This window comes from Panthera onca, chromosome D2, assembly GCF_046562875.1.
Source record: "Panthera onca isolate mPanOnc1 chromosome D2, mPanOnc1 haplotype 2, whole genome shotgun sequence".
NCBI classification, from domain to species: Eukaryota; Metazoa; Chordata; class Mammalia; order Carnivora; family Felidae; genus Panthera; species Panthera onca.
Window position 1 is genome coordinate 57,237,893 of NC_138349.1, and position 27,442 is coordinate 57,265,334.

Sequence of the window (27,442 nt, forward strand, 5' to 3'; positions counted from 1 at the left end):
GCCATCAAGCATCACTCGGGTCTTTGAATTGGTACAAAGTTTACTAGGTCATACAACATGGCTCACAAAAGCAATGGGAAATTCCAATGGGGGCACTGTTTGTCGGTTTGGTTCCTTTTACCCAAAGGAGACGAGACATTTACCCGCAGAACTGCCCACCTCCCCCCCCCGCAACAAGACAGACAGAATGCAAGACTGTCACGGCATGGCTCTGACCAGTTCCACGGACACACGATTCAGTGGCACTGACACGTCTTGAGGGCAACCTCGGGACGCCAGACAGCAGTGGGCGCTGGGACGGGAGGAAGCAGCTAAGGTTCCCCCGGGGAGGGAGTCCCGGCAGTGTCTGCTGGTGATAATACGTTTCACACAGGGGATGTGTCCCCAAGGACGGGCTGCGGAGGCCCAGGAGGCCTGCCAGATGGTGCGACTTTTCACCTTGGGCCAATAAATAACTCTGTAGGACGAATGCAGAAACTGGAAACGGACGCCACTAAACTTCACACACGGGGAGCGTACGACCGGGTAGAAATCGGATCATGCAGAGTGGCGGGGGCAGACGAGGAGGGGCCGGAGTGGGGAGAGATTATCGACAGCACGCGCTCTATTTTGTACCCTACGTTATGCGCCATTAGCTGGCTTGGGTCTCCCTCCCCGCTGCGGCGAGGCGGGCCCTGGCGCCGGGGTCTCCCGGCACAGCTCGCTGGGAGGGACAGGGGGTCGCCGCCTGAAGAGAGGAGCGCTGGAAGGACAGCAGGCCGGGGGCCGGTACTCTTAGCTGCTCGCTTCTTCCCGGAGCCGGACGCCCACGGCCGTGATGAGGGCAGCCCCCTTGCCACTGCCGTCTTCGGACAGGAGGAAGGACACGTTGCAGTTCGGTGACAGCTCCTGCACGGTTTGGTGCATGATTCTCGAGAAGCTGGAAGAGACAACACACAGAGGAGAAGGGTAGGTGGAGAAGAGAAGGGACACCGGACCCGCGCGGAGACGCTACGGGACCCTAGTGAGAAGGGGACACGCGAGGTGGCTCCTTGACAACGGTCGGGACGACCGTGGATTTGCAGCCAATCCCGCCACCGCAGTGTTCAGCCGGGAGGAACTTCCGAGAGTCCAAAAATAAGCGACCGTACGTCTCGCCAGGGCCAGGCTGAAGTGGCTCAGGGCAGCGGAGCGCCCAGAGGGGGTCCCACTGCCCTCTCTGGAACACCGCCAGGGCCCGTCCGGCACCTTAGCCTCGTGATTTTCAGTCCCGCCGATGGCTGTCACCCCCTGAGGAAGGTGACACTTGGCAGAGCGAAGCACCGAAGCACAGCTTCCCGATGACGGGGCCAGGATGACATGCAGGTGTGTGCGGCTCCAAACCCCAGCTCTAAGGCACACGTGTGCTGCCCCAGGGGATGACGGTGGACGGACACAGGTGCGGATGGAGCAAGTCCCAGGCCGCGGCCACGACGTGAGCGGCTCACGCCTGCCCTGACTCGGGCGAAGTTGCTTCTAAGTAGAGTGACGCTGCGGCCCGGCTTACCCGGGACGGCCCCAGTGTGATCATTAGCGGCACCCTCTTGGCCGGCGAAAGCACCCCGGTTTAGGCAATAAGTAATACCGTCGCTCTGTTCTTAAGAGCCAAGCTTTGGGAAGTGAGGTAGATCGAAGGGCAGGTGGGGCCAAACATCCTCCTTGACCACGGGGTCTCAGACCCGTGACCATAACGAGGCCGCTCCGCACCCCTCTCTTCCCTACAAAGCCCAGAGCCGACACGAACCCCTTCCAAGCCTCTCGAGAAGCTGATCGGGCAGGGGACCGTGACAGTGGGCCCTCCTCCCTCTGTCCTTCACACCCTCTCCCCACTTCCCAAACACGGCCTCCTGGCCAGGCGGCGGCTACCCAGGCTGAGGGGGGTGAGCCCACCCCGACCCTTACCTCACACTCTGCCTGACTGAGGAGGGGCCCAGGAGGAGTGGGAAGAGGGATATGCCATGCCGCTGGCGACAGACCGAGCGAAGCCACTCCTCTCCAAGGATCTCGGTTAAACTTCAGAGCAGCTCGTTACCTGGCCCCAGACAAAGCCGGGTCCCTGGATGCACAGCCCTCAGGCCGGCCGTGTCCTGGCGAGGAACTTTCCCGATGGGACTCACTCACATCCCGGTGTCCCACAACCATCGGGACCACTCACCAGCCCAGGAACCTCTGCCCACCCAACCGGAAGGAAGCCCCACTCACTGTGGATGAAGCTTGTAGAGTGTTCCATCCACCCCCACAGTCACACTGAGATGGTCCAGCCCTCTGTTCTCGCGGATCTTGTCCACCACGGCGGCCATGCCCGCACCGCACAGCTGCGCGGCCCGTTTGGACACCACCCCGCACACGGTCTTGACGAGGATACTGTCGTCACAGGTGCTATTCAGGCCCAGCTGCTGGAGGATGGCCCGGACCTGGAGCAGTGCTAATCGGTCACTGTGGTGGACAAAAGCCAGGGGGGCTGGATGAAGCGGGACCCCCCAGAGCAGCCGGGGAGCCCACTCCAGAGGACCGGCCCCGAGTCACTGTGCTTACCACGAATAGGGTCGTGGGGGCTTTCTTCCTCCAAAATAACTTTTATTTGTTTATTTTTAAATAACAAAAGTGTCACACGTGAAACTGTAGAATATTTGGCAAATAGAGAAAAATAAAACTTGGAAAATTAAAACTATCCACCACACCAGGGGCAATTCTATTAACATTTGAACGTATTTCCTTCCTTCCGATCTACTTTTTTTTTTTTAATGTTTATTTACTTTTGAGAGAGACAGACACAGAGTGCGAGTCGTTGGGGGGGGGGGGGCAGGGGTGCAGAGAGAGAGGGAGACACAGAACGGGAAGCAGGCTCCAGGCTCCGGAGCTGTCAGCACAGAGCCCGATGCGGGGCTTGAACTCACAGACCGGGAGATCATGACCTGAGCCGAAGTCAGACGCTTAACCGACCGAGCCACCCAGGTGCCCCCAATCTACTTTTCCTAAATATCACTATCTTTGTTCTTACAATATGCAAAATGGGCTTATCTTTTATATGTGATTTTCTTGCCGACTTTTTTCCTACTTCACACATGTGAGCAACTTCCCACATCCTTATCTGCGAACAGGACTGGAAACAGTGCCGTGGCCTTCCACTCTGGGGACTCACCCTCATTTATTTAGTCAGGTTAGAGAAACTTGACGTGTTTGCAATTCTCTGCTATCGTGGAGTAACACTCAGACAAAGTTTCCCATTTACAAATCTTTGTGTGCAACTCTGATTTCTCCCTTAGGACACGTTTTTGGGTCAAAGGGATTTTGACACATATTGCCAAGTGCCTTTCAGGAGGTTGCATCAATTTCTTTTTTTTCTCTCCCTCCAGCTGAGTTTTGGCTGTACTTGTCCCCACTGGAAGGGATCATTTTTAAAAACATGGTAATGGGGGCGCCTGGCTGGCTGAGTCGGAAGAGCACGTGACTCTTGATCTCTGGGTTGTGAATTTGAGCCCCGTGGTGGGTGTAGAGATTACTATAAATAAATAAGTTTTTAAAAAGGTGGTAATGGCATGATACTGTAGTTTGATCTGAGCTCTTCTATTAGAAAGAATGACTTGGGGCGCCTGGGTGGCTCAGTCGGTTGAGCGTCCGACTTCGGCCCAGGTCATGATCTCGAGGTCCGTGGGTTCGAGCCCTGCGTCGGGCTCTGTGATAACCGCCAGAGCCTGGAGCCTGTTTCAGATCCCGTGTCTCCCTCTCTCTGACCCTCCCCTGTTCATGCTCTGTCTCTCTCTGTCTCAAAAATAAATAAACATTAAAAAAAATAATTTAGAAAGAATGACCGTTTTTTAAAAATGCGTTTCTTGGCCACATGAACTACCTGTTAGGTCAAGGATAGTTGGGATATTTGTCTTGTTATTATTAAATTGAAAGAGATGACAGTGACCAACAAGGGTGGTAAGAGCAGCCAGCCTTTTTTGAGGACGTAGCACACGACAAATGCTTTACATACATCACCTCGTTTTCTCTTAACAACCCACTGACACATGTAGCGTTATTCCTATTTTAAATATGAGGAGGGGCGCCTGGGTGGCTCAGTCAGCTGGGCGTCCGACTTTGGCTCAGATCATGATCTCGCGGTTTGTGAGTTCGAGCCCCACATTGGGCTCTGTGCTGACAGCCTAGAGCCTGGAGCCTGCTTCAGATTCTGTGTCTCCCTCTCTCTCTGCCCCTCCCCCACTCATGCTTTGTCTCTCTCTCTCTCTCTCTCTCTCTCTCTCTGTCTCTCTCCCTATCAAAAATAAACATTAAAAAAATTTAAAGATGAGGCAACTGAGGCTGGGTGAAACTGAGTAACTCACTCAAAGCACATATAGCCAGTGCAACACAGCGGGTCTCAAGACCAGTTCTGCCGAAGCTCCCCCGACCATGCCCCCACTCTGCATCTTGTCATTCATGGTGCAAATGGGTTCCTTAGTTTGCTCTTTGCCTTTTAAGTTTGGTTGCCATTTTTCTCTTTTTTTGGAGAGAGAGGGGGGGTGCAAGTGAGCAAAGAGCAGAGAGAGAGGGAGAGAGAGAGAATCCCACGCAGTCTCCACACCGTCAGCAAGGAGCCCGAAGTGGGCCTTGGGCTCACAAACTGTGAGATCATGACCTGAGCTGAAGTCAGATGCTTAATTGACTGAACCACCCAGGTGCCCCCAATTTTTTTTTTTAACTTACAGAAGCTATGTAGCTAAATTCTGCAATTTTTTCTTTACAATTTCTTTCTTTGCTATTATTCTTTTTTAAATTCTAGTATCATTCATGTTGATACTATTCTTCAAAAGACCTTCCCCACCACTTCCTACCCATTAGGATGGCTATAATTTAAAAAACGGAAAAAAATAACAAGTGTTGACAAGGACGTGGAGAAAGTGGAACCCTTGTGTGTACCGTGGGTGGGAATGTAAAATGGCACAGCAACTGGAAACTGGAAAACAGTATGGTGGTTCCTCAAGAGTTAAAAATAAAATTATTACATGAAATGTTGCTCACAACAGCCAAAAGTCCAAGCGTCCGCGGGCAGATGAACGGATAAACAAAATGTGGTCTAAATGTACAATAGAGTATTTTTATCCTTAAAAAAGGAAAGAAATTCTGACACGGGCTACCACATGAATGAACCTTGAGGACGTTATGCTAAGTAAAATAAGCCAGTCCCAAGAAGACAAACACTGTAGGATTCCACTTTCATGAGGGACCTAGAGCAGTCAGATTCAGAGACACAAAGTAGAAGGGTGAGTGCCGGGGGCTGGGGGCGGGACGAATGGGGAGTTACTGTTTCATGGGTAGGGAGTTTCAGTTCAGGGTGATGAGAAGGTTCTGGGGATGGACAGGGGTGGTTGCACAACACTGTAAAGGAACTTAATGCCACTGCACTGTGCTCTTCGAAATGGTTGCAATGGTTAATTGCATGTTATGTATATTTTACAATTAAAAAATAGTAACAAGGGGCGCCTGGGTGGCTCAGTCGGTTGAGCATCTGGCTCTTGATTTCGGCTCAGGTTGTGATCTCACGGTGGGGAGATGCAGCCCATCGGGCTCGGCGCTGACAGCACGGAGCCTGCTTGGGATTCTCTCTCTTTCCCTGTCTCTCTGCCCCTCCCCCGTGCTCTCGTGCTCTCTCTCTCTCAAAATAAATAAGTATCTTTTAAAAAATAAAATACAGTAAAAAATGTTAACAAAAGTATTCACAGAGATATTGTTCTGGTTCTTCTAGACTCTTATCTTCCCCACTTAGCTCTTGGCTGCGCTCGGAATGAGAGAGAGGTGAGAACGGTTTCCCCATCTGTAATGAGCACACGGCACCGGCTGCTGCCTCTCCCTCCCCCACTGCTGTGAAATGCCGCCAATCGGTGCGCTGCAACCCGCCGGCATCCAGGTTCCGGGGCCTTCTGTCTGCTGCTAGCGCTTCACCGCTTTGGTTCTGGTGGCCAGTGAGTTTGACGTGCCGGTTACAGATGCAGGCGCGGGGGAAAGCAAGGAGCAGGCTCCAGCGCAGCCAACGTTAATGTCGCTTTTGTGGCCATTCTACAAATAAGGTGGCTCTGGCATAACCACCTTTGCAGAGCACCCCGCACCCTGTCTCACGGCTCACCACGGGAGAGGGCAAAGGCAGGGACAGAGCGATCACTGCACACGAGAAAACGGGAGGAAGGCAGAGCAACTTGGTGGGGGCCGTGCCTACTGGGGGACCAAACTGTGCGATCCCAGGCTGCCTTTCAGATGAATGCGGTGGGACTAGAGCCCTGGTTCCTGGCTCTACTGGACCCCGTGCCCTTCAGCACGGGCTCTAGAATGCACCTTTACTGTCCTGAAATGGAGTCTGTACAACCTCAGACACATGACCTCAGACATATATATAAAGCTCCCTCCCACATAAAGAATGAATTAAAAGGAAAATCATAGATAATAAAACTTTATGATTTCAATATGTAGCTGCTCAGGGGCTACTACTCCGGAGCGGGGCGAGGGGGGGACCCCCTCACAAGTGACAAAATGTCCCCTGAGGTACCTCCATGCCACACAGACCTCTAGCAGGCCTGCGGGGAAGCCCCTCATCACTCACCTCTCAATCTGGGAGAGATATTTGGTCTGAAAAATGCCGCGAGTCTTCAGCGGCTCAGAGATCTGCCCTCGGAAGAGGAACCCCTTCTTGGTGAAGTCGATCAAGATGTTGCGGACGATCTCACCCAGGTACATACCACTGATCATCTTCTCAAACCTGAAACAGGAGCCGAAGCGGATGTCCCTGTGAAGCCTTTGGTCTCCCAGTAGCCCCGGGCATTTTCCTGCCCTTGGGGGGCATCACCAGCCTGTGCACCAGGCCCTGTGCTCCTCAGCAGAGGCAGAGAGAGGCCAGGAAGCGCTGAGAGATCCTCAACCCTCCCCAGGATCAGAAACGAAACCACCAGGGGCGCCTGGGTGGCTCAGTCAGTTGAGCGTCTGACTTCGGCTCCGGTGATGATCTCACAGTTGGTGGGTTCGAGCCCCATGTCGGGCTCTGTGCTGACAGCTCAGGGCCTGGAGCCTGCTTCGGATTCTGTGTCTCTCTGTCTCTCTCTCTGCCCCTCCCCCACTCATGCTGTTTCTGTCTCAAAAAAAATAAACATAAAAGCAAATTTTTTTTTTAAAGAAACGAAACCACCAGCATTCGCATCTAGCTGCTGGACGGTCTCCCTCCTCGCCTGCCCTCCTACCTTTGCCTGGCAGAACCCGCTCCAGCTGTCGGCTCAAAACTCTCCTCCCCGAGGCCTGTCCTCCTCCCCCCACCGGGTTCTATCTGCCTCTCTCAGGCTTCCACTTCTGTACACCCTCCCTTCTTCACAAGGTACACGGGCACACTGCACTCATGGTCTGCAGTGAAAGCCTGGAGAGGCTGGCACATGTGTCCTGCTCAACCTTGAGGCCCAGGGCCTAGCACAGCCCAGTGCTACGCTCTCAGTCGAGTGCTCAATAAATATCTGCAGAATAAGCAACCAACTGGTCTGAGTCTTAAAGGGACAAGAAGACAATGAAGGGAAAATTCCTACTAGATTTTTGGAAGGTTTTGAAAAAGCCCAGAGTACCAGTCAAGCCCCCAGCACAGGGATGAAGCCACACACGGGCTGGAGGGCTCAAACAGCTACCGTACTCCTGAGGGCAACCTGTTCCCGGGGCTTTTAACTCCAGCTCTCGCCATGCTCAAGAGCCTCAGAAATGACAAGGGATTTAATGTTTATTTATTGACTTTGGGGTGGGCAGAGAGAGAGGGAGAGAGAATCCCAAGCAGGCTCCGTGCTGACACGTAGTGCCCAAAGCGGGGCTCAAACTCATGAACCGTGAGATCATGACCTGAGGTGAAATCAAGAGTCAGACGCTTCACCAACTGAGCCACCCAGGTGCCCCGAAATGACAAGGGATTTAAATGCTTCCATGGCACATGCCCAGTCCCAGTGTCCCCAGACTGGGAAGAGTCCACTGGGGCCTCCAAAAGATTTCAGGTGGTTCGCAGAAAAAACATGATTGCACTATTATGATCAATTTCCATCCAGCCCTTCTCACGCCATCCAGAATGCCATCTCAGTACAGGCTGATGAGGCTTTAACCCCTTCCATCACCTGCTACTTCCCAGCTACCAAAGGGGGGGTCTTCGTTTAGACTCTTTGGTAGGAAACGGGAGCTAGACTCGAATGATGCTGACCTTCCCTGGATTCACTTTATGATTATCATCTATGATAACGCTCGTGTTCCCTTCTTTCTCTGGTTAAACTTACATTAAAAATATAAGCTGACTGAAAGAAAAACATTAAGTAAATAACAGCACAGGTGGTATTTGGAAAAAGCAAGAATCTTGAGGGTAGCTGGAGAACAGCTCCTATTTGGGAGGTGCTGCCCCCTCCCTCCCCCCCCCCCCCACCATTCCTTCTGTCTGCTCCTGGGGACACGGCTCGGACCAAGTCAATCCTGGTGACGGCAGAGGATGGCCTGAGTCCTGGGAGCCTGAGATAAGGAGTCATCTGTGTCTACGCAGGGAGGACAGACACTGCCATCTCAGGGACAGTCTCTGGGACCCAAGCTCCAAACAGCCACGAGGCAATGCAGGAGGCTGGGGGAGGATGAACAGAGCCGAAGCCCCTCACCCCCACTGGCCACATCCTAATTTACCTTGACCTTTGACAACTGCAGGTCAAGTGTGTTTTACTTCCACTAAATAAAACAAAACCCTGCTGACCAAGAGGTTTCTATTAGTCTGCTGGGGAAGAAACACAGAGCAACGGGAAGGCCAGAATGTTCCAGGATGAACATGATCGCTGAGGGAAGTGGTGTGGCCGCTGCCACCTCGTCCTCTGAGCGTACTCGGGCAGAGGCGGCACGACACCAGGACGTCAACCTGGGCCCACTCGTATCAAGGCGGCGGCCCGTCCTCCTGGTTCTCTGCTCTCCTTGAACCAAAAGCAAAGGTCAGGAGGGAATCTGAGGGACTAGTCTCCATGCCTCTGTCCCAGACTCCTCTCCTACTAGAAACTTCTTCCACTGTTAACAGACCGAATGCAGCCTCATGCCCTCACCGTCCCTTCTTCCTCTACCAAGCACCATTACCTTTGTTTTCCAGCGTTTAGAGAATATTCATCCACCAGTCTGTCATAGAGAGTTCTGATGTCATCGAGACACCCGTTGTCCCCAAAGGCACCCCACTCCATGTTGATGCACATTCGCCCCTCGTCCCCCTCCAGCATCTCGACATTCTTCATTTCTTCCATGTAGCAGGCGTTGCTGCCGGTCCCTGCAACACACAAGGAGGGGGATGAATGGCTGTGCCACCGTGCCCGGGGAGGCGGGGAGGCGGGGAGGCTCTGGGGCCTGGGGCTCCCCAGGTATGGGATACATTTTTGAGACGAATAAAGCCACACCTTCGCTTTCCTCAGGTTTTTCAGGAAAACCTCAAAATACAAAAGGAGAGTCAGAGAGCATCCGATTAGATGTCAACATCAAGAGCCTCGTGTGTTTACCTGCCCAGGCAGGGCCATATATACCTTAATGGAAGACGGTGTTCCAACAGGGCCCTGTGTCTTCAACGGCAAAAGTTTAGGCAATATTCAGGTTGGAGGGACATTGCCTTCTCTCTCCTCTCCACACACACAACTGTGTACACACATGCATGTACGTAAAATATTACACCGGAGGTTGTCTACTATCACCCATGGAAGTCTGCTTACCTTTACGGATCAACCATGGTCACGGGCTATGCCTGCCCAGTCCACCCTCCCATGCGTACCAGAATGAAGCCCACGGTTGGTTCAGGGAAGGCCAGCGTCCTCAGCATGTCAGTGGCACCTTTCTAAAGGTGACACCATTTCAGTGTCACGGCCCTCTTTGAAAATCAGAGGGTTCTTCTGAGAAAAGGAACACTTCTTCAGATGCACACACTCTGCATGCACACGATCTGACTGACATACAGTTTCCAGAGGCTCTGAGCCTCTGGTCTCCATCCCTGAACTCCCCACAACAGGGATACTGAGGCTGTGGCCCCGCAAAGACCGGGGTGACACCACAAAGGGTTTGCGGGTCTCGCCCATGAGGAATTAAGTGTAGAAACAGAGAGGAAGACTTCTAAAATTTTCACAGCAGGGGCGCCCGGGTGGCTCAGTCAGTTAAGCGTCCGACTTTAGCTCAGGTCATGATCTCGCAGTTTGTGGGTTCGAGCCCCACATCGGGCTCTGTGCTAACAGCTCAGTGCCTGGAACCTGCTCCAGATTCTGTGTCCCTCTCTCTCGCCCCACCCCTGTTCACGCTCTCTCTCTCTCATTCAAAATTAAGCATTTTTTAAAAATTCCTTAAAATTTTCACAGCAATTTCAAGTGCCATGACATCCAAGCCTGTGGTCATTGGCCTTGTCTCAGTGAACGGACTAGAAATTTTAATTTTATTTACTTTATTTTTTAATGTTTTTATTTATTTTTCAAAGAGAGAGAGAGAGGCAGAGTGCGAGCGGGGGAAGGGCAGAGAAAGGGAAACACAGAATCCGAAGCAGGTTCCAGGCTCTGAGCTGTCAGCATACAGCACGACGCAGGGCTCGAACTCATGAACCCTGACATCATGACCTGAGCCAAAGTCACTGAGCCACCCAGGTACACCCCGCCCGCACTAGAAATTTTAAAACCAACCAACTAACCAAGGAATACTTCCCACAGACACTTTCATATGCACCTCTGATCACCTGGGGAGCCTGTTAAGATGCAGATTCTGATTCAGAAGGTGGGGCCTGAGACTCTGCATTTCTAACAAGCCCCGCCCACAGGCGACTCTGCTGCTGCTGCTGCTGCTGGCCCGAGGTCCACGCTTTCCGTCACAAGTGCCACCAGAGTGCCACCAACCCATCCTAGGTGGGATGCAGACGGACCCTTCGACACCCTTGGGGGACGCAAGGCCATTCCCACTGGCTAGATCAAAAGGGCTTTGATTGTTTTCATTCCCCTTTAAAGAAACGAGTAGAATTCGCAGATGCTTCTCCCTGGGTAACTGGATTATTCTTGGGTTTTGTTTTCTCTGTGCCCCTTCACCGCAAAGTAGGAAACAGAGAAGAGAAGCCCCAGAAATGGCAAGGGGTGCACAGAAAGCCAAAACACATAAATCATACTTCTCGCCAGCGGGTGTCGGAAGACATCGATGGATGACGAGAGAAAAAAGCAGGTGTGAATGAATGCAGCTGGAGCCGTGGAGAACCTCCACCAGCTCGCTCTGGTGCCGGAAACGGCTAATCGGCAGCCCTGAACGGGGCAGGAAGGCCAGGCCCGGCCGGACAGTGGGAATGTGCTGTGTCACTCTGGATTTACAAGGCACACCTAAGCCCATTTGTAAGCAGAAGAGCAGGGCTGCGTGGGCAGAGAGAGGTCTGCGAAAGAAAGGAAGAAGCAACAGAGTTCCGGAGCCGGGCCCCCACAACCTTCCACCTGCAGCTCCTCCCTGGTTTTCTGAATTTCCTCTGGAGCCGAAAATGGCTTCACAAACGAAAAGGTCTTCGGGCACCAGGAAGGCAGCCTGTGGGGGCCTTATCCCAATCTCCCAGACACTTGGCACCCAGTCCGCACCACGGGGCTGCCTGCCACCCCTCCTTGTCGGGGTGGGGCCCGCATCAGTTGGCCAAGAAGCAGGGCCTTCCAGCATCCTGATGCCAGGAGCAGGCTCAAGTGGACAACTGGTCTTCTCTCTCGCAGCGCAAACCAACATGCTTCAGGAACGATGTGCTCTCAAGCCCAGGCCCCTGACGTGTTTGGACTATAAGGAACAGCACCCTCTCTGCCGCCCACTGAAGTGGCTGGCATTGCTCACAAACAGTGGCTGCCAAAAGCAAAATGGTGCCCGAGGCTCCTCTCTGGCCCTTTCCCACAGTCCGGGGAGAAGGAGGGCTCTGCTGCCTTCCCAATGGCGGGCCTCGACCCCACAGCACCCACCTGCTGGCCCTCTGTACACGCCTGGCATTCTGATGGCCAGGCCAGCCCCGGTGTTCCCACCCTGTCCACCCAAGCCATGTGAGCCATTCAGAGCCTCGTTCCCGGAGAGCTCCGTTTCTGAGCTGAGTCTGGTCATAGCCTTGGGGTGAGTGTTGGGGAGCAGAAAGTCCCCTGGAGAGCTCTGTGACATTGGTCCAAACTCTGAAGGTGGCACGGAGACAACAGTGACAGATAGTGTCCCACGCAGGGACTGAGCTGCTGGCTCAAGGTCCCACAGAACAGGAAAACCCAGCCGTCCCTGCCCCAGAGACAGACTTTCTGGGACACCCACCTACGATGAGTCCAACCTCGCAGGTAGGCTCTTCATAAGCACAGGTCATCATGGTGCCCACCGTGTCATTGACCACAGCCACCACGTCCAGGTCAAATTCCTTCGGAAAGAAAAGGACACAGCTTTAGGGGAGGGACAGCGCTGCCTGATGCATCCTCCAGAATAGTTTCCTTACCAGCCTTTAAAAAGCTAATTAAATGTTGACTAAACACCAACTATTAGTGCTGTATCTGAAATCTGAGATCTAAAGAAAGTATTCTCCCCATTTCACAGACGATGCTGAGTACTGGCGAGGCAGCCTGGAGGGAACTGCCGTGTGGAGAAAAGCCAAGCGACGGTGGCCAAATAGCTCTCTCTGTCCTAGGAGTGTAGAGTGTGACAGTCTTTCAGAAGGCAAAACAGAAACACCAAATCCATTTCTCAGAATCTGTCCTTCAGATAGAGCCATGCTGGTACCCAAAGGTACCGCATGACTTACACGGGCCCAAAAGAGAAACCATCTAAATACAGAATCGAAAGGGGCGACATGAAACACGGGTTCTAGCAAACACCGGCATCCTGTGCGGCCAAGGAAAAGAATGGGGTTGGTCTCTAGGTAGTGACAGGAAAAGATGCCTGTTTCCTATCAGAGGAAATACGCAGGTTGTATATACAGCAGGATTCCCATTACAAAATGTGTGTGTGGTGACATACACACAGAAAGTAAACTGGAAGAATGCCAACATTCGGGGCTGTGAAATGGGCCCAAGTAGGCCATCAGGTTTCTCTCCAAAGGGATATAGGCTGTCTAGCATATTCTGCCAGGTGTGACCAATCCCTCTTTCAAAAAGCCATTCACGCCAGCCTTCCCCACCACCTGGTCATTTGTCTGCTCTTTTGAACTAAAGTAAGCAAGCCAGGGGGCGCCCGTGTGGCTCAGTCGGTTAAGCGTCCGACTTTAGCTCAGGTCATGATCTCGCGGTTTGTGACTTGGAGCGTCTGGCTCTGTGCTTGATGTCTCAGAGCCTGGAGCCCGCTTTTCGGATTCTGCGTCTCCCTCTCTCTCTGCCCCTCCCCCACTCGTGCTCTCTTTCTCTCTCTCTCAAAAAATAAACATTAAAAAAAAAAATTTAAAGTTAGTTATTTGACTAATCCCTTCATTAACGAGTTCATCTCTAGAATTCTTCATTTTGTTTTGCCAATGTCCTCCAGCCAAAGAGCAGACGCCTACAGGCAAACAAAGCTGGGTACATCAACTGCTTGCAACACGGGCGGCACATCTCGTGGAGCATCTCAGAACGAGCTAGAAAGCATTCACGGCGGACAGGACTCAAGCCCAGGTTGGGGGCTTTAGGGAGGGTTCAGAGTGGGGCTGGCTCTGGATTGGATGCTGTCTGGAAGCAGGGCGATTCTGGGTGTGTGCGGAGTTCTGACATGGGTATAGACTCGTCTTATTCTTGTGTAATTCCGTCACAGTCGTGGAGTGAAACCTCGTGTCCAACAGGAGGGCGCCAAGGCTGACTGACCGCACCAGGCTGGGCCCAGCTGCTTTTCTCTTTTCCAAGCTGTAGGAGGATCGTGATTTCACCTTTCTTGGACTACCCTTCAACAGCACAAAACCGTTCACCTCCGCTTTACTGCTGACAGTGTGGGGAATTTCTAACCCAGGTCACACGCTTCTGCATTGTTTGAATTCTTTACGACAAGCAAGTACAATTTTTATAACCCCCAAAAAACAGTGAAGATTTTTTTTTAAACATCCTTTTAATAGTTACCTCTCTCCTTTTGATCGCATCCCTTAGTAAGGTTGCTACATCGTGCCCCACGCAGTCGGTTGCCTTAAAACCCTTCGTCCAGGTGATCAAGATTCCCTGAAACAGGAGAGGCACCAGGAGAATCCTGTGTAATTAGCCCGTCTGTGTAGGATATAAAATTTCACTCCCTCCCTCCCAAGTATCTCCTGAGTATAGCGACACTATGCTAGGACATCTGAGGCACAAAGCAGTAAAACATAGGCAGTCCTCCACAGGCCCTCCCTCTCCTAACCATCCCCACAGCGGTCTGGTTTATAATCCTCATTTCACAGATGGAGAAACTGAGGCATAGAAGGATAACGGTGCAGCCTCTGGTATAACCAACTAGTTCCCTTAAAGAACAGTTTGCCGACAACATAAACGGAGAAATGCAAATTTTCAGTGACCCTGTTACTGCCTAAAGTAAACTTCAGGTTTGAATGAAGCTATACTTCTGCTGGGTGTGTGCTCAGTACGATGAATACGGGTGACGGTGGAAGTGAAAATTCCTTAAAAAAACATCAGACCTTTAAAAGCTGCAAAGCACAAGTTTATATGGATCTAACTGCTGAGATCTAAACGAGCTCAAGAGGAAAAAGCCCCAAGTCAGCACAGGGACTTGATTAACTGGCTTCCAGAGGCAGGTGGCCCTCCCTGGCTTCCCTCGTGTTGCCAATCGCCAATCGTAGGCTGTAAACCCTGGCCTAAGGCTCTGTGTGATCTGATGCTCCCTCTAGGGCCTCCTCCCTGGCCATACCCGCACCTGTGACTCTAGGAGGCTCCTCCAGCAGGACTGGCTGAGTCCTCCTCTGTGACTGCACACTCAGTTCCCTCTGCAACAGGTACCCCCCTCCCCACCCAGCCCAGTGCTAAGAGGCAGGTGGAAGGCTGGGGTTCCATTAGACTGTTGGCCCCCTGAGGATGGGAACTGTCACCTTCTGTTCTGTACCCAGCGTTTAGTAAGTACTCAGCAGGTACTCAAGCCCTGACCCCGGACCCTGTTTCATCCGGTTTATTGAACAAACATTTATTAAGTATTTCCTCCGATAGAACTCTGTGCCAGGGCACGGGGGTCCTTGCTCAAGGAGCACCCGACACAGCAGAAAAGAAAGACGCAATCCGTAATAATTATGAGAAAAGTACTATCATCGAGCCAACATTCAAAGGAAGAGGGAACACTGAGGAGGGCGAGGCACTTTTGCCTGGAGGACCAGGAGGCTTTCACAAGAGCAGGGGCTCGCTCCACATGATAAAAGATGAGTAGAGTCTCAAGATGAACTAGAGGGCGTGACGTAAAGCCTGGGCCAACCCGCTGTGACATGTGAGCCGTTCCCAACATCGAGGGGACAGTGAGCCTGGAGAAAGCCTCAAGAGCCAGCCCACACTGGCTACAGGGTGGTCAGCGCCTCCCTGCTCCTACAGGGAAGAGACTTACCGCATCCAAGCTCGTCTGCTTGCAGGGGAATGAGAACGTGAAGCCGAGAGGCATTCTGGGGCCTTTGATCCCCATGTAGTCCAGGAAGTCGGAGATGCAGGAGACGATGTGGTCAAACAGCTTTAGAAGAAAAGAAGGGATTACCCGAGCTCTCTGGTTTCACGCTTTCAGTGCACACGTACAAGTGCACGTTTGCACACATACACACACACGCACACACACACCCTCCCGACACATGCAGAGCAAGTACCCCTCTGGGAACTTCGCAGTCCCCTGAACAGCATAAGCCCAGCGTTGCCGAAAGTGCCTGATGCTTCCAGGCTACCAGGCTACAACTGTAGAGCTGCACGAGCCATGTGGCAGGTTCTGGGGACCGCCAATGCCACTGGCCGGGTGACATGCGGGTGCCACTGTGGTAGAAAAGCAAAACTGTCTCACCTCTTCCCCAGTGCCCTGCATGATTTCAATGGGAATGGCGTAGATCTTGTTGTGCATTTCCACCGTTCTCTTTTTCCCACTGCGGATTTTCACCAGTAAGACACGGAAATTCGTTCCTCCAAGATCAAGGGCCAAGAAGTCACCATGCTCTATTAAGGCCAAGAACATAAAGAACATCAAAAACAGCTAAGTGCCTCTTGGCAGCCAGTAACCCAAAGACTCGAGACTTTCGGGGCGGGGGGAGGGCTATATTAAACACGGGGGAGAAGCTGTAAATCCTCCCTCTGGCACATCGCTCAGGCTCAGGGAGGGGCGGGCACTAACTCACTGCCCACCACAACCTTGGAGCCGCGCTAGAAGGACGAGAGACCCATGGATGAACCACCTGTCACAATAAACAAACAGATTTCTCCAGGGTTACTGAAAAGCTTGGCAACGATGACGCGATTTGAGGAAAGCTCGTACAAAAACTAGCAATTTACATCGGTGTGTAGAGGGTTTGCAAAAATGTGCACAGTCATTCTCTTCCCTGGGCTTTTCCTCTGCAAAGTGACTTTGCAGCCCTTCCCATCAAAAGATGGGAGTCTATTTCTGCTCCCCTGGGCTCTGGCCCAGCCTTATGACTGGCTTTGGCCGACAGAGTGTGGCAGAGGCGAAACTGAGCCAGTCCCAGCCTCGGCCTCCAAGAGGCTTTGAAGTCGGTCCTCTCCTTCACAGCCCCTGCTGCTACCACTCGAACAAGCCCGGTGGCCTGCCGGAGGATGAGACACGTGGCCAGGTACGGCTGCGCTCCAGCTGACTGCCAACGGTCGGACGCGGGAGGGAGGCCTCTGAGCTGACCCACCAGCGACTACAGACTCATGAATGAGTCCAGCAGAGACCAGCTGAGCCTGGCCCAGAGGAGCAACAATCGGTGGTTGGTATTTTAAGCCTCTAGGTTTGAGGGTGGTTTATAAAGCAATACTATAATGCCATAACAAGGAACTTATACGTAGGACCTAATTCCTATCACAGATACTCATTATTTCCAGGACGCACCCGAGAAGCCCCTCAGAGTCTCCACAGGGCTCAGCCCCAACTCAGGACCGGCAAGGTCGCGTCAAGGGTTAGATTCTGTTCTCCAACCTGCCTGGGTGTGCAAAGCCCCAGGCCTCTGTCTGCCCCCAGCACACCGTGTCAGGACTTAGGAAGGGTGCACCGGGTACCTTTCCTTCCGCAGCTTAACCTGTGTGCGAGAGAACCCACAGCAATCTCGGTGCTGTGGGAGAGGCCCGGTTTTGTTCTTTAAAGAACACTTTCTAATTGTGAGCCGGACTGTGGTTTTCGAGATGGTGCCTGCCTGGGAGGCCAGATCCAGGGAGAGTCAACTGCCCTGAGTCACACACGGGGCAAGTCGGTGGTAAAAATGGAAAACAGAGTCTCTGAGTGAGTTTTCCAGCTCTTGCCAAAATAAACACAACCACTGGAGAGGCCAACCTCCCTCCGCCCCACTCGGTCGCTGGTAGGAGAAGCAGGAGGGGTATGCTGGTCCCCAGAAGAGGCCCTCACCGGTCCCGTCTGGAGTGCTCCGGACGAAGGAGGGCAGCATCTTGACTACGGCCTTTTCGTGCGTCTGTTTCCTCAGGCCCATGTCCATCTCGGCCCGCATTCTCTTCTTCACCTCCAGCAGCATATCCTTGGTGAGGCGGAAGTGGGCCAGGGTCTCCTCGATCTGCCGGTGCTGCTCGGCCAGGCGGTAGGCCACCGCGGTGACCATGGCGGCCCCCTTGCCGCTGCCGCTCTCCGAGAGGAGGAAGCGCACATCGGAGTCGGGCACCAAGCGCCTCAGAGTCTTGTGGAAACGTCGTGAATACCTGGGGGGGGAGGGAGGGGGGCGTGCCACAACAGTTAGACTGCGCCATCTGTCAGGGACCTCTGCTTCCCCTTCCTTTCCCACACCTTAATTCCGTTTTCTAGAACTGAATTGCTCATCCCCAAGTCATACACATGCACTGTAGAAAAGCTCTGGCAAATGCAGAGGAGTAAGAAGGAAAAATGAAATAGTCACACGCAGAAACGAGGACTCTCATTATCAGCCCGGTGTTTGGGAATCAGATGCATCAGGAGACAAGGGTGAGCTCTCCAACTTCCACCTCAGGTGACCTTGGGCCTGTGACTTCACCCTGGAGTCCAGGAGGACTGACACTATCTCCAGACAGTGGTGGGGTAGGCACTGACTGACTTCGTCAACAGCTCAGACTGGTTACTGGCGCTGGGGACGGGCTCCACAATCACTCATAATCACTCTTGTTTTTTTTTTATTTTCACCTGCCCTTTCCCTCTGCCCCCAAGGGTCTAGACATTCTCTATTGGCTAGAGGAGGACTTTAGGACAGGACTCAGTGAGACACAGAGCCTCCGTAAAATTTATGGTCGGTCGTCAGGATGGAAGGCTGCCTGCCAAGGGAAACAGGGAAACCAGAACCCCAAATATTAGCAGTGATCAATGCCAGAGGGCGGGACTAAACGTAACTTCTACTCTCTTTGTCATTTTGTGAACTATCTAACATTTCTGTGTACCAAATAGACGATACTCCTAAAACAAAACGCATTTAATCAACATTATCGTTTAAAAGGTGACCCTGGGGGCGCCTGGGTGGCTCAGTCGGTTAAGCGTCTGACTTCAGCTCAGGTCATGATCTCACGGTCGTGAGTTCGAGCCTCGCGTCGGGCTCTGTGCTGACCGCTCAGAGCCTGGAGCCTGTTTCGGATTCTGTGTCTCCCTCGTTCTCTCTAACTCTCCCCCGTTCATGCTCTGTCTCTCTCTGTCTCAAAAATAAATAAACGTTAAAAAAAAAAAAAAATTAAAAGGTGACCCTGTCAGTGACGAGTTCTGGGGGTGGCTGGTGGGGCTGGTCGTCCAATAGTGGGAATGTACTTAACACTTCTGAACTGTACGCTCAAAAGCGGTTAAGACAGTAAATTCTAGATTGTGTATTTTCCCACGATTAAAAACAAATTTTTTTTAATGTGATGTTACAAATCCCTAAGCTTTCTTGTCCATACATTTGCCGAGAAACCACCCGCCCACCCCCAAAAATGATAGCTAGCTCCATTATCGAAAATTTTACAAATACTTTAAAAATACGAAGGAATAAAATTACGAACCTAACGGACAATAGCATCTGACTGGCTCAAACCCTGCCCCCTCGTGACAATGATTTCCATTTAAGTCAACGTTTATTATTCAACGCCTGCTAGAACTGGAGTGAGGGCGTCACAAGGCCACTCTATGTACACTTCGTATATATGGTGGCAAAGTACCTGAGGTCCTGCGCGAAACTCACGTCAAAGGGAGCTGTTGTTAAAAGCTAGTCTATAATTATAGACGCAGAATTTCACCTTTAGCCTTTAAAAAATGTGCAAGCCGTGTTCTTGGTACCACAAAAGGCTTCTGCAGCTAAGGCGCTCACTACACCAGGAGGCAGCATGGTGACTGCCCCTCATCGTCAACCGGGACCATTTACAACTTCTAGCTCCCTCCGGCTCTCCTCTCTCAGATGCAAAATGTCAACAAGCTGCCGGTTTAAAAAAGGCATGTCTGAGGGGTGGGGGGGGGCCTTTCACAGGAGCCTCTAAAACAAGAATGTGGGCATTGCACCCTTGACCCAAGCTACAGTGAGGATGAAGGTTGTTGACGAAATACGAGTAAGCAAGAGGATTTAAGATACAGACATGTTCCACCCAGCGCTCCTGGCAGCTACGGAAATCCCCAAAAAGACTTATGAAATGAGACTTGACAGTCCAGAAGCAACACCAGGAGAATGGGCTGAGGGCCAGATACTTCTCAAGTGGGCAATTCTGACCTTTCTGCCCAGAACTAGATACACTCTTGTATGCCAAAAACCTTCACTGGGTGCAAAAGTCTGACCTTTGGAGGAGGTCCTTAGCCCAGATGGGCACTGAGCACCAATGACAGCAAAGGGCAGACTCACTGTGGGTGCGTCTTGTAAAGAGACCCGTCGACACCAACCGTGGTCCGCAGCCTGGGTGTGCCCTTGTTATCTCGAAGGCGGTTCAAGATGGCGCCCAGCGTTGCAGCCACCAGGTTGGCAGAGCGAAATGAGACAATGGTACACACGTGCTGGACTGAAATACAGTCGTCATCAGATGGCTCCACTCCCAGGCGGGTCAGGATTTCTTTGGCATTGTGGAGGCCTTCCTTATTCCTGTGAGGTCAGAAGCCAATTAACCGTGGGTCAAGGACCACATCAGGCAGTGCAAAGCACTGAGGTTCGAAAAGTGCTGGAAAGGTGAGGGCCGCCTGGGGGGCTCAGTCAGTTAAGCGTCTGACGTTGGCTCAGGTCACGATCTCACAGCTCGTGAGTCTGGGCCCCGCTCTGTCAGCACAGAGCCAGGAGCCTGCTTTGGATTCTGTGTCTTCCTCTCTCTCTGCCCCTCCCCCACTCGTGCCCACTCTCTCTCTCTGCAGATTCTGTGTCTCCCTCTCTCTCTGTACCCACCCCCACCTGGTGCGTGTGCCCGCTCTCTCTCTCTCTCTCTCTCTCTCTCAAAAATAAGCATTAAAAAAAATTTAAAGAAAAAAAAAGTTGTATGGTATGGAATTAAGACATCAAATGCCTGAGAACAGGAGGAGGAGTCTACTCTGTAAGAAATACCAGGTAATAGGAGAAAAAATAGTAGTAGGCTGGGTTATGACACGCCGGGCACACGGAGAGAGGTGGAGAGGCGAGACGTAGCTGCCCACCCCGGAGCTCAGTGCTTAGGAGACCCAGGGAGACCGCCGGCACTTGGGGTCTGCGAGTTGCCCTGGGAGGCTTACACGCCCTTGAGGTTTTCCAGTCAAGTTTTAATTTTCTACGTACACGTTTTGTTATCTTTTGTTAGATTCATTCTGAGGTACTTTATAATTTTTTTACTATTACAGACGGCATGGTGTAGATGGCCTAAATTCACGTGTATATATCTTTTGTTCACTTGAACGTACCATAGTAACGTAAGATGTTAATATGGGGGAAACTCAGGCAGCGATATGGGGGAACACTCTGCACCGTCTTTGCAATATTTCTGTAAGTCTAAAAATATTCTAAAATAAAAGGATTATTTAACATTTTAATTATTGCCAATATATAGAAATATAATTGACTTTGGCATCTCCTCTCCAGACGATTCCCTTACCCCTCATTATTCTATTCACTCCTCTAGATATTTTTGGTGTTCCATACACACAATTAACATCTGCAAATAATGATACTTTTACTTCCTGTTTTTTTTATTCTTAAGCCTTTAATTTTTCTCTCTTTTTTTTTCTTTTTCAACACTGGCTACGACTCCAGACAATGCTAAATAAAAATGGGGGATCCTCTCTTACTCCCGATTTTAAAGAGAATGCTTTGAACGTCTGTCTGCCCTGGTAGGATGCTTAGGTTTCGTTCAGACAGCCTTTATTACAATACACACGCTTTCCTGAGCTAGTTCAAGTGGGCTTTTGTTTCGTGGTAACCAGTGGGCCAACACCAGAAGCAGGCCAAAAGGAAGGCATTTCCTGACTCTGTCGATGACTTTGAGGGCATGCCATGAGCCTCCTGCCCCCTCCCTTCTCAGTAGCCAGCCCGGAGGCTGGAGGAGAGAGGTGGCTGGGAACTCAGTATCATGGCGCCCCGCTGACACCAGCTCTCCCCTGGTAGTTCCCGAAGGAGAGCGATCCTCAGGTAAATGCCCATACATGGATGTGACAGAGGAGTACGTCCACATAAACCCCGTCCCATCTCCTCAGCCTCCTTCTCTACCTGCAGACAGCTCATAGGCATCTCCTCCCAGGAGCCAGAGCTAAGAAGCCACTGGTTCGTTCGGAGTCTCCAGGACCACCGCAGGGCGGTGGCAATGACAGCTTCGTACAGAGATGAAAGGACTTCTCCAGCACCAAGCTAGCCCTATCTTTCAGCAGGTGGCCTCACCTGGCTACATGTCTCCGAACCAGGAACAGAGCCTGGTGGCACACGGAGGCCGGCCACAAGAAAGGAGTCCTTCAGACTTGGAGGTGCCCAACCACATCAAACGGCTGTGGGATCAAGTTTACCCTCTTCCCTCTCAGGGTGAAGGCCCGCAAGTAACAGTCAAGGCAGAGAAACCCGGGTTTCTCAAGTTGAGGCCGAAAGGTAGCAGTCAGGTTTCTGGCTGGACTCCTTCCTCCCATGTCGATCTGCCCTGTCTCAGCTGTTAATCGATGTTTCCCAAACTTGTGCCAGGGAACATGTCTGGCGGTTAACAGGTGAGAGAATTGGGGGTAGGGGTGCAGTGGGAGGGCATTTCAGGCATAAAAGAAGTTTGGGAAATTATCAGTTAACCAAAGTGAACTGGGCTCTCTTTACCATGCTAATGATTACTATAAATCTCTAAATGGAAGATTTAGTAATTCCTGATTCTTCACGGAATACCTTATCTTGAGATCCCCAGGGTTCCCTAGAACACAGTCTACAGAAGGTCCTACTATTTGCAGGGAGGCTTCCAAGCCCAGGCCCCGGGCTCAGTGAGCATCTCGTTCACCACTGGAGTCATCTACTCCCTGGGCTCTAATCTCCCCTGTGTGTGCAGGTGGGGATGGGGAGCGGCTGGAGCGAAGGAAAAGAGAAAGCCTTGAGGGGCGGCACCTACTTTTCAATGGCTGACACATCACTGGTCTTGAACTTCCCCCTGGTGAGCAGCTCCGGGGTGATCCGTCCTTCAAATAAGAGGCCCTCCTTGGCCATCTTGACCAGGATCAGTCGAACCAGCTCCCCCAAGTACATGCCACTCACCATCTTCTCAAACCTGCAGGAGAAAAGTGTATGGCACCTGTCAGGTCCTTCCTACGTGGGTACCCCAGGGGCAGCTCGTGAGGAATAGGACAGACAGAGGGGAGGGAGAGGGAGCCACCGCCTCGGGCTTCTGAGCTCATGGTCCCGCCGGCAGGCAAAACCACACACAACCGTGTGACTAAATGGTGACGGGACAGCAGTGGGGGAGGGGTGACTCCTCTAGACCCCACACCTATCCCTAGGTGGACAGAGGAGGTAAGCAGGGACAGGCGGGGAAGGCTGCCTGGAGGTGAGACTGGGGATGACGAGGAGGCCCCCAGACAGAAATGAGAATATGATCATTTCTTATAAAACTCTATGCTCTGCCTTTTATTTTTTATTTTTATTTATTTGTTTTTCTTTTTTAAAGTACGTTCCACGCCCAGCACAGAACCCAACATGGGGCTCAAAACCACGACTCTGAGATCAAGACCCGAGCTGAGATCAAGAGTCAGACGCTTAACCGACGGAGCCACCCAGGCGCCCCTTTGCTATACTTTTTATTTTTATTTTTTATTGAAAAAATTTGTTTAATGTTTATTTATTTTTGACACACACAGAGAGAGAGACACACACTATCAGCAGGGGAGGGGCTGAAAGAGAGGGAGACACAGAATCCAACGCAGGCTCCAGGCTCTGAGCTGTCAGCACAGATCCTGACGCGGGGCTCAAACTCATGAACCGTGAGATCATGACCTGAGCTGAGGTCGGACGCTCAACCGACGGAGCCACCCAGGTGCCCCTTTGCTATGCTTTTTAAAGCGTTTTCGTCTCCATCACTCCACTAGGGAGGCTCCAAGCCCTGAGAGAAGGAGGTGGCTGGGGAACATTCTCTCCATTTCCCAGCTCAGTCAGAACAGGTAAATGCCTTCTCTGAGGGAAGGCTGAGTAGACGATGGGGCTGAAACACAGCCATTTCCCATGGGACTCCTGTCACCGGCCACCTCCCTGGCATCCATGTTCTCCTTCTCTAGCCAAAAGGAGCAAACATTTGCTTTGGGGTGCCCATTCCTCTCCCACTGACCTCACCCTAAATGCCAGGGGAGGGCTCTGAGTAGCTTAAAGCCAATCAGCTCATCCCGCTGCTCGGGCGGCGCACAGCCACGGGCCAGTCACAGAGCGAATCGCCTCTCTTGTGTCCCTGGGAGGGGTGGCACGAGGTGTGGGCTCTGTAACTGCAGCGGCCACCTTGAGCCCAACGCTGCAGAGGAGAGGCTACCACGGACCAGGGCTCCGTGCCACACCTGAGCCAGACTCAGGCCCCGAATGCCGGCTGGGCAGGGCCCAGGAGGAAGCCCTGAGCCGGACAGATCAGAGAGGCAGGTCCACATCCAGGTGGCCTGCCTCTCCTCCGAGGGAGGCCAGCTGGCACACCCAGAGCTGGCTGTGACACAGCAAAACAATCTGTTCCGTTCAGAGCCAGGCCCGGGAGCCAGGGATGTTGCTGGGACCTGAGCGCCTGGCCCTCCCTCGCCCCGACGCGGGCGCAGAGAAACACCGCTCTCATTGTTCCTGCTCCTGACAGGACCAGACAGGACCGCCCCAGCCACAGCTGTGTCGAGGATCCCTGGCAGGACTCGGGCCTTTCTGAGGCCCGGCTACCCAGCTGCCGCCCCAGGTACCTGTGGGAACGGCCTCTGCACAGCCCCGAGCCGGAATCTCGAAGCAGGCAGGAGCCAGACTGCCCGGGGCTCAATCCCGGCTCGGCCGCTTCCTGTGCTACTTACTTCTTGATCCCCTCAGCCAGAATATGGGGATAACGGCAGGGCCTACCGCTAAGGCCGCTGGGCAGAGGATAGGAGGTAACATGGGCAAAGTGCTAGAATGTCTGCCCTTGCTATGCATCCCACTTTACTAAGCACTTCCCATGTAGTAACTTATTTCATCCTCACTAAAACCCTATGAGGTAGACAATATCACTATCCCCACTTTACAGATGAGGAAGCTGAGGCATAGAGAGGTTATAAAACGTGCCCATGGTCACCGTCCCAGTTAAGCACTAGAGGCTATGCTCTAACCGCTGTGCTGTTCTGCCTCTCTCATGGGCGATGTCATTTAATGTCAGCTATTACTGTCATGCCAGCAGCCCCACCCAGCCCCACCCCCAACCCTGTCTCTCTGTCTACCTTCATCAGCTCACTCCTTCCTGAGGCAGCCTGCCCCCACTGGGCAGCGTGACAACAGAAAAGGTTCCTGCCCTTAGGATGAGCCAAAATCAGCCTCCTGGCACCTTCTGCCCCTTGCTTTTCACTTCGCCCTCTGGAGACACAACGATCTCCCTTTTCTACACGACGTCTCTTCCATACATGGACCCCATCATCCCCTTTTCCTAGAACCCCTGTCAGAGCAGCAAAACCAGGAAAAAGCACCTCTGATGAGCCTCGCTCAGCTCAAGCCAAAGGCTCACGGACACAGCAGGGCTCCTCAACCAACATGCTCAACATGCTCTGCTCAAGTGAAGCCAAGTAACCAGGCAAGCCGTGATTCACCTCCTAGCACTCAGTGCCCACAAACACCATGGAGCCACAGCCTTCCCGCCGGCCGGTGGGCACAGGCAGGGCCGACACCCACGTGGCCTGGGGACAGGCTGGCAAGGGCGGGCTGGGGGTCATGTTCACACAAGGGGAGCAAGGACTCGCATGCCAATCGGGAGCTCCCCTGGCAGCCGGGGTCCGCTCCAATGGGCCGCCCGGGACCAGAGAAGTGGGAGAGGTCCGAGGCCACGCTAAGCAGGATTAGAGCTTTGGAGAGGTTCCGTGGAGCAGGCAGAGCAACCATAAGAAAAGGTGTCTGGGGACTGACTTCACTAGCGTTCAGGTCAAAGAATTCTGCAGGTCAAACCATCCTGCTGTTATGGTCACTGCTGCTGCTGTCTTGGGGGACATGTGGCTCCTTGCATGTTGAAGGATGTGATAAGGAATCACATAGGGCAACGGGATTTAAAATTCCAGACACGACACGGAAAAAGAAGATTAAGGAGTCCAAGAAGACAGGAGGGGACGAGATGGAGAATTAAAAATCACAGAGGGTGGGACCCAAATCTGTAGAAGGAGACAGGCATGTGACCAGAACAGGCCTAGTGTGGAAGGGTGGTAGGGAGGAAGCTGAATATCCGATCCCTTCTAGAGAGACACCTCCTAACTCTGGGGTAAGGCTAGGGTTGCTGGGTACTCAGGGCTGTCCCCTGCTATCCTGAAAGTAGTTATCACCAGTGCAGGCAGGAGCCACAGAGCCACCGTGACGATACCCTTCCTGGCCAAATGTATACAGTTGGTACTCAGTAAACGCAAACTTCAGTCAAAATGAATGAGTGCGTGTGTAGTGGTCTGGAGTCCGTCTGGGTACCGAGGGCCTTTGCACAAATCCCACACACTTAACATTTTCAACCCTGGTTAAAAAATGGAATCACCGGGAGAGCTCTCAGGCTCTTAAGGACAGGTCCCGACCCGGGCCAACTGGGTCAGAATTGGGAGGAAGGCGGGTAGGGTGAGGGGATGCCGGGGCTACAATATGTTTTTTAAAGGCCTTTATGGGGGTGCCTAGTTAAGCGTCTGACTCCTGACTTGGGCTCAGGTCATGATCTCGTGGTTCATGAATTCAAGTCCAGTATAAGGCTCTGAGCTGGTGGCAGGGAACCGGCTTGGGATTCTCTCTCTCTCTCTCTCTCTCTCTCTCTCTGCTTCTTCCCTGTGCGCATGCATGCTCTCTCTCTCCCCCAAAATAAATAAGCTTAAAATAATAATAATAATGATATTAATAATAATAATAATAAATAAAAGGCGTTTGTGTAAAGGCGATGAGCAATCAGCAATGAAAAACCACTCCTCCAGACCACCACTGATGATGTTGGTCCATAAATGGTAAGAGATGAGTCTTAGATAGTCTAGAAGGTCACTCTAAAAACTCAAACTTTCGGGGCGCCTGGGTGGCGCAGTCGGTTAAGCGTCCGACTTCAGCCAGGTCATGATCTCGCGGTCCGTGAGTTCGAGCCCCGCGTCAGGCTCTGGGCTGATGGCTCGGAGCCTGGAGCCTGTTTCCGATTGTGTGTCTCCCTCTCTCTCTGCCCCTCCCCCGTTCATGCTCTGTCTCTCTCTGTCCCAAAAATAAATTAAAAAAAAAAAAAAAAAAAGTTGAAAAAAAAAAAAATTTAAAAACTCAAACTTTCAAATAGGGCAGAAAACCCTAAACCTAAGCCACATCAAACCTCAAGAGAGTCTTGGGCCAGCCTGTCCTATCACACCGCCTTAATTTCCCCACCAGTCAAATGGAGCAGACACCTCTCCCTGACAAGAACCAAATTCTGGCATTTGCACAGAATAAGGAAGACTCCAAAACTTAGGCAAGGCACCTAGGAAAGAGCAAAAATTTGCTTTGGCAAAAAACTCTCTGGCCAATAGCCTATTTCCAGGAATATGTGATGTAACTCAAGAATCTATCACCTCTTTAGCATTGTTCTTAACAAGACCCGACCTACGCTGACCAGTAAACAGGGAAACACACTGGAGAAGACGGACTTGACCCCACCCTTCACTATTCCACCCAACCACCTGTTTATTCACCACCCATCTCCTCCCCATCTAGCTACCTCCCCATATACCATCCATCCATCCATCCATCCATCCATCATCCATGCATTCTCCATTTCCCCCTCTACCACTTCTCCATTTC

The 27,442-nt window shown here is 52.2% G+C and overlaps 1 protein-coding gene across 2 annotated transcripts in view; it reads right to left on the minus strand.

Annotated features, from left to right (window-relative positions):
* Window positions 1–22: 22 nt before the first annotated feature.
* The window catches only part of HK1 (hexokinase 1), a 124,210-nt gene continuing 96,790 nt past the window's right edge, over window positions 23–27,442 (minus strand). For both annotated transcript variants that reach the window (XM_078434322.2, XM_060642552.3), the window contains 11 exons: window positions 22,593–22,748; window positions 19,913–20,146; window positions 17,488–17,792; window positions 15,940–16,088; window positions 15,502–15,621; window positions 14,049–14,144; window positions 12,295–12,394; window positions 9,112–9,295; window positions 6,599–6,754; window positions 2,221–2,454; window positions 23–919 (listed from right to left, as the gene is read on the minus strand). In XM_078434322.2, the coding sequence (XP_078290448.1) occupies window positions 775–919; window positions 2,221–2,454; window positions 6,599–6,754; window positions 9,112–9,295; window positions 12,295–12,394; window positions 14,049–14,144; window positions 15,502–15,621; window positions 15,940–16,088; window positions 17,488–17,792; window positions 19,913–20,146; window positions 22,593–22,748 (1,879 nt within the window). In that variant the 3' untranslated portion in view covers window positions 23–774. The remainder of the gene's footprint in view (window positions 920–2,220; window positions 2,455–6,598; window positions 6,755–9,111; window positions 9,296–12,294; window positions 12,395–14,048; window positions 14,145–15,501; window positions 15,622–15,939; window positions 16,089–17,487; window positions 17,793–19,912; window positions 20,147–22,592; window positions 22,749–27,442) is intronic.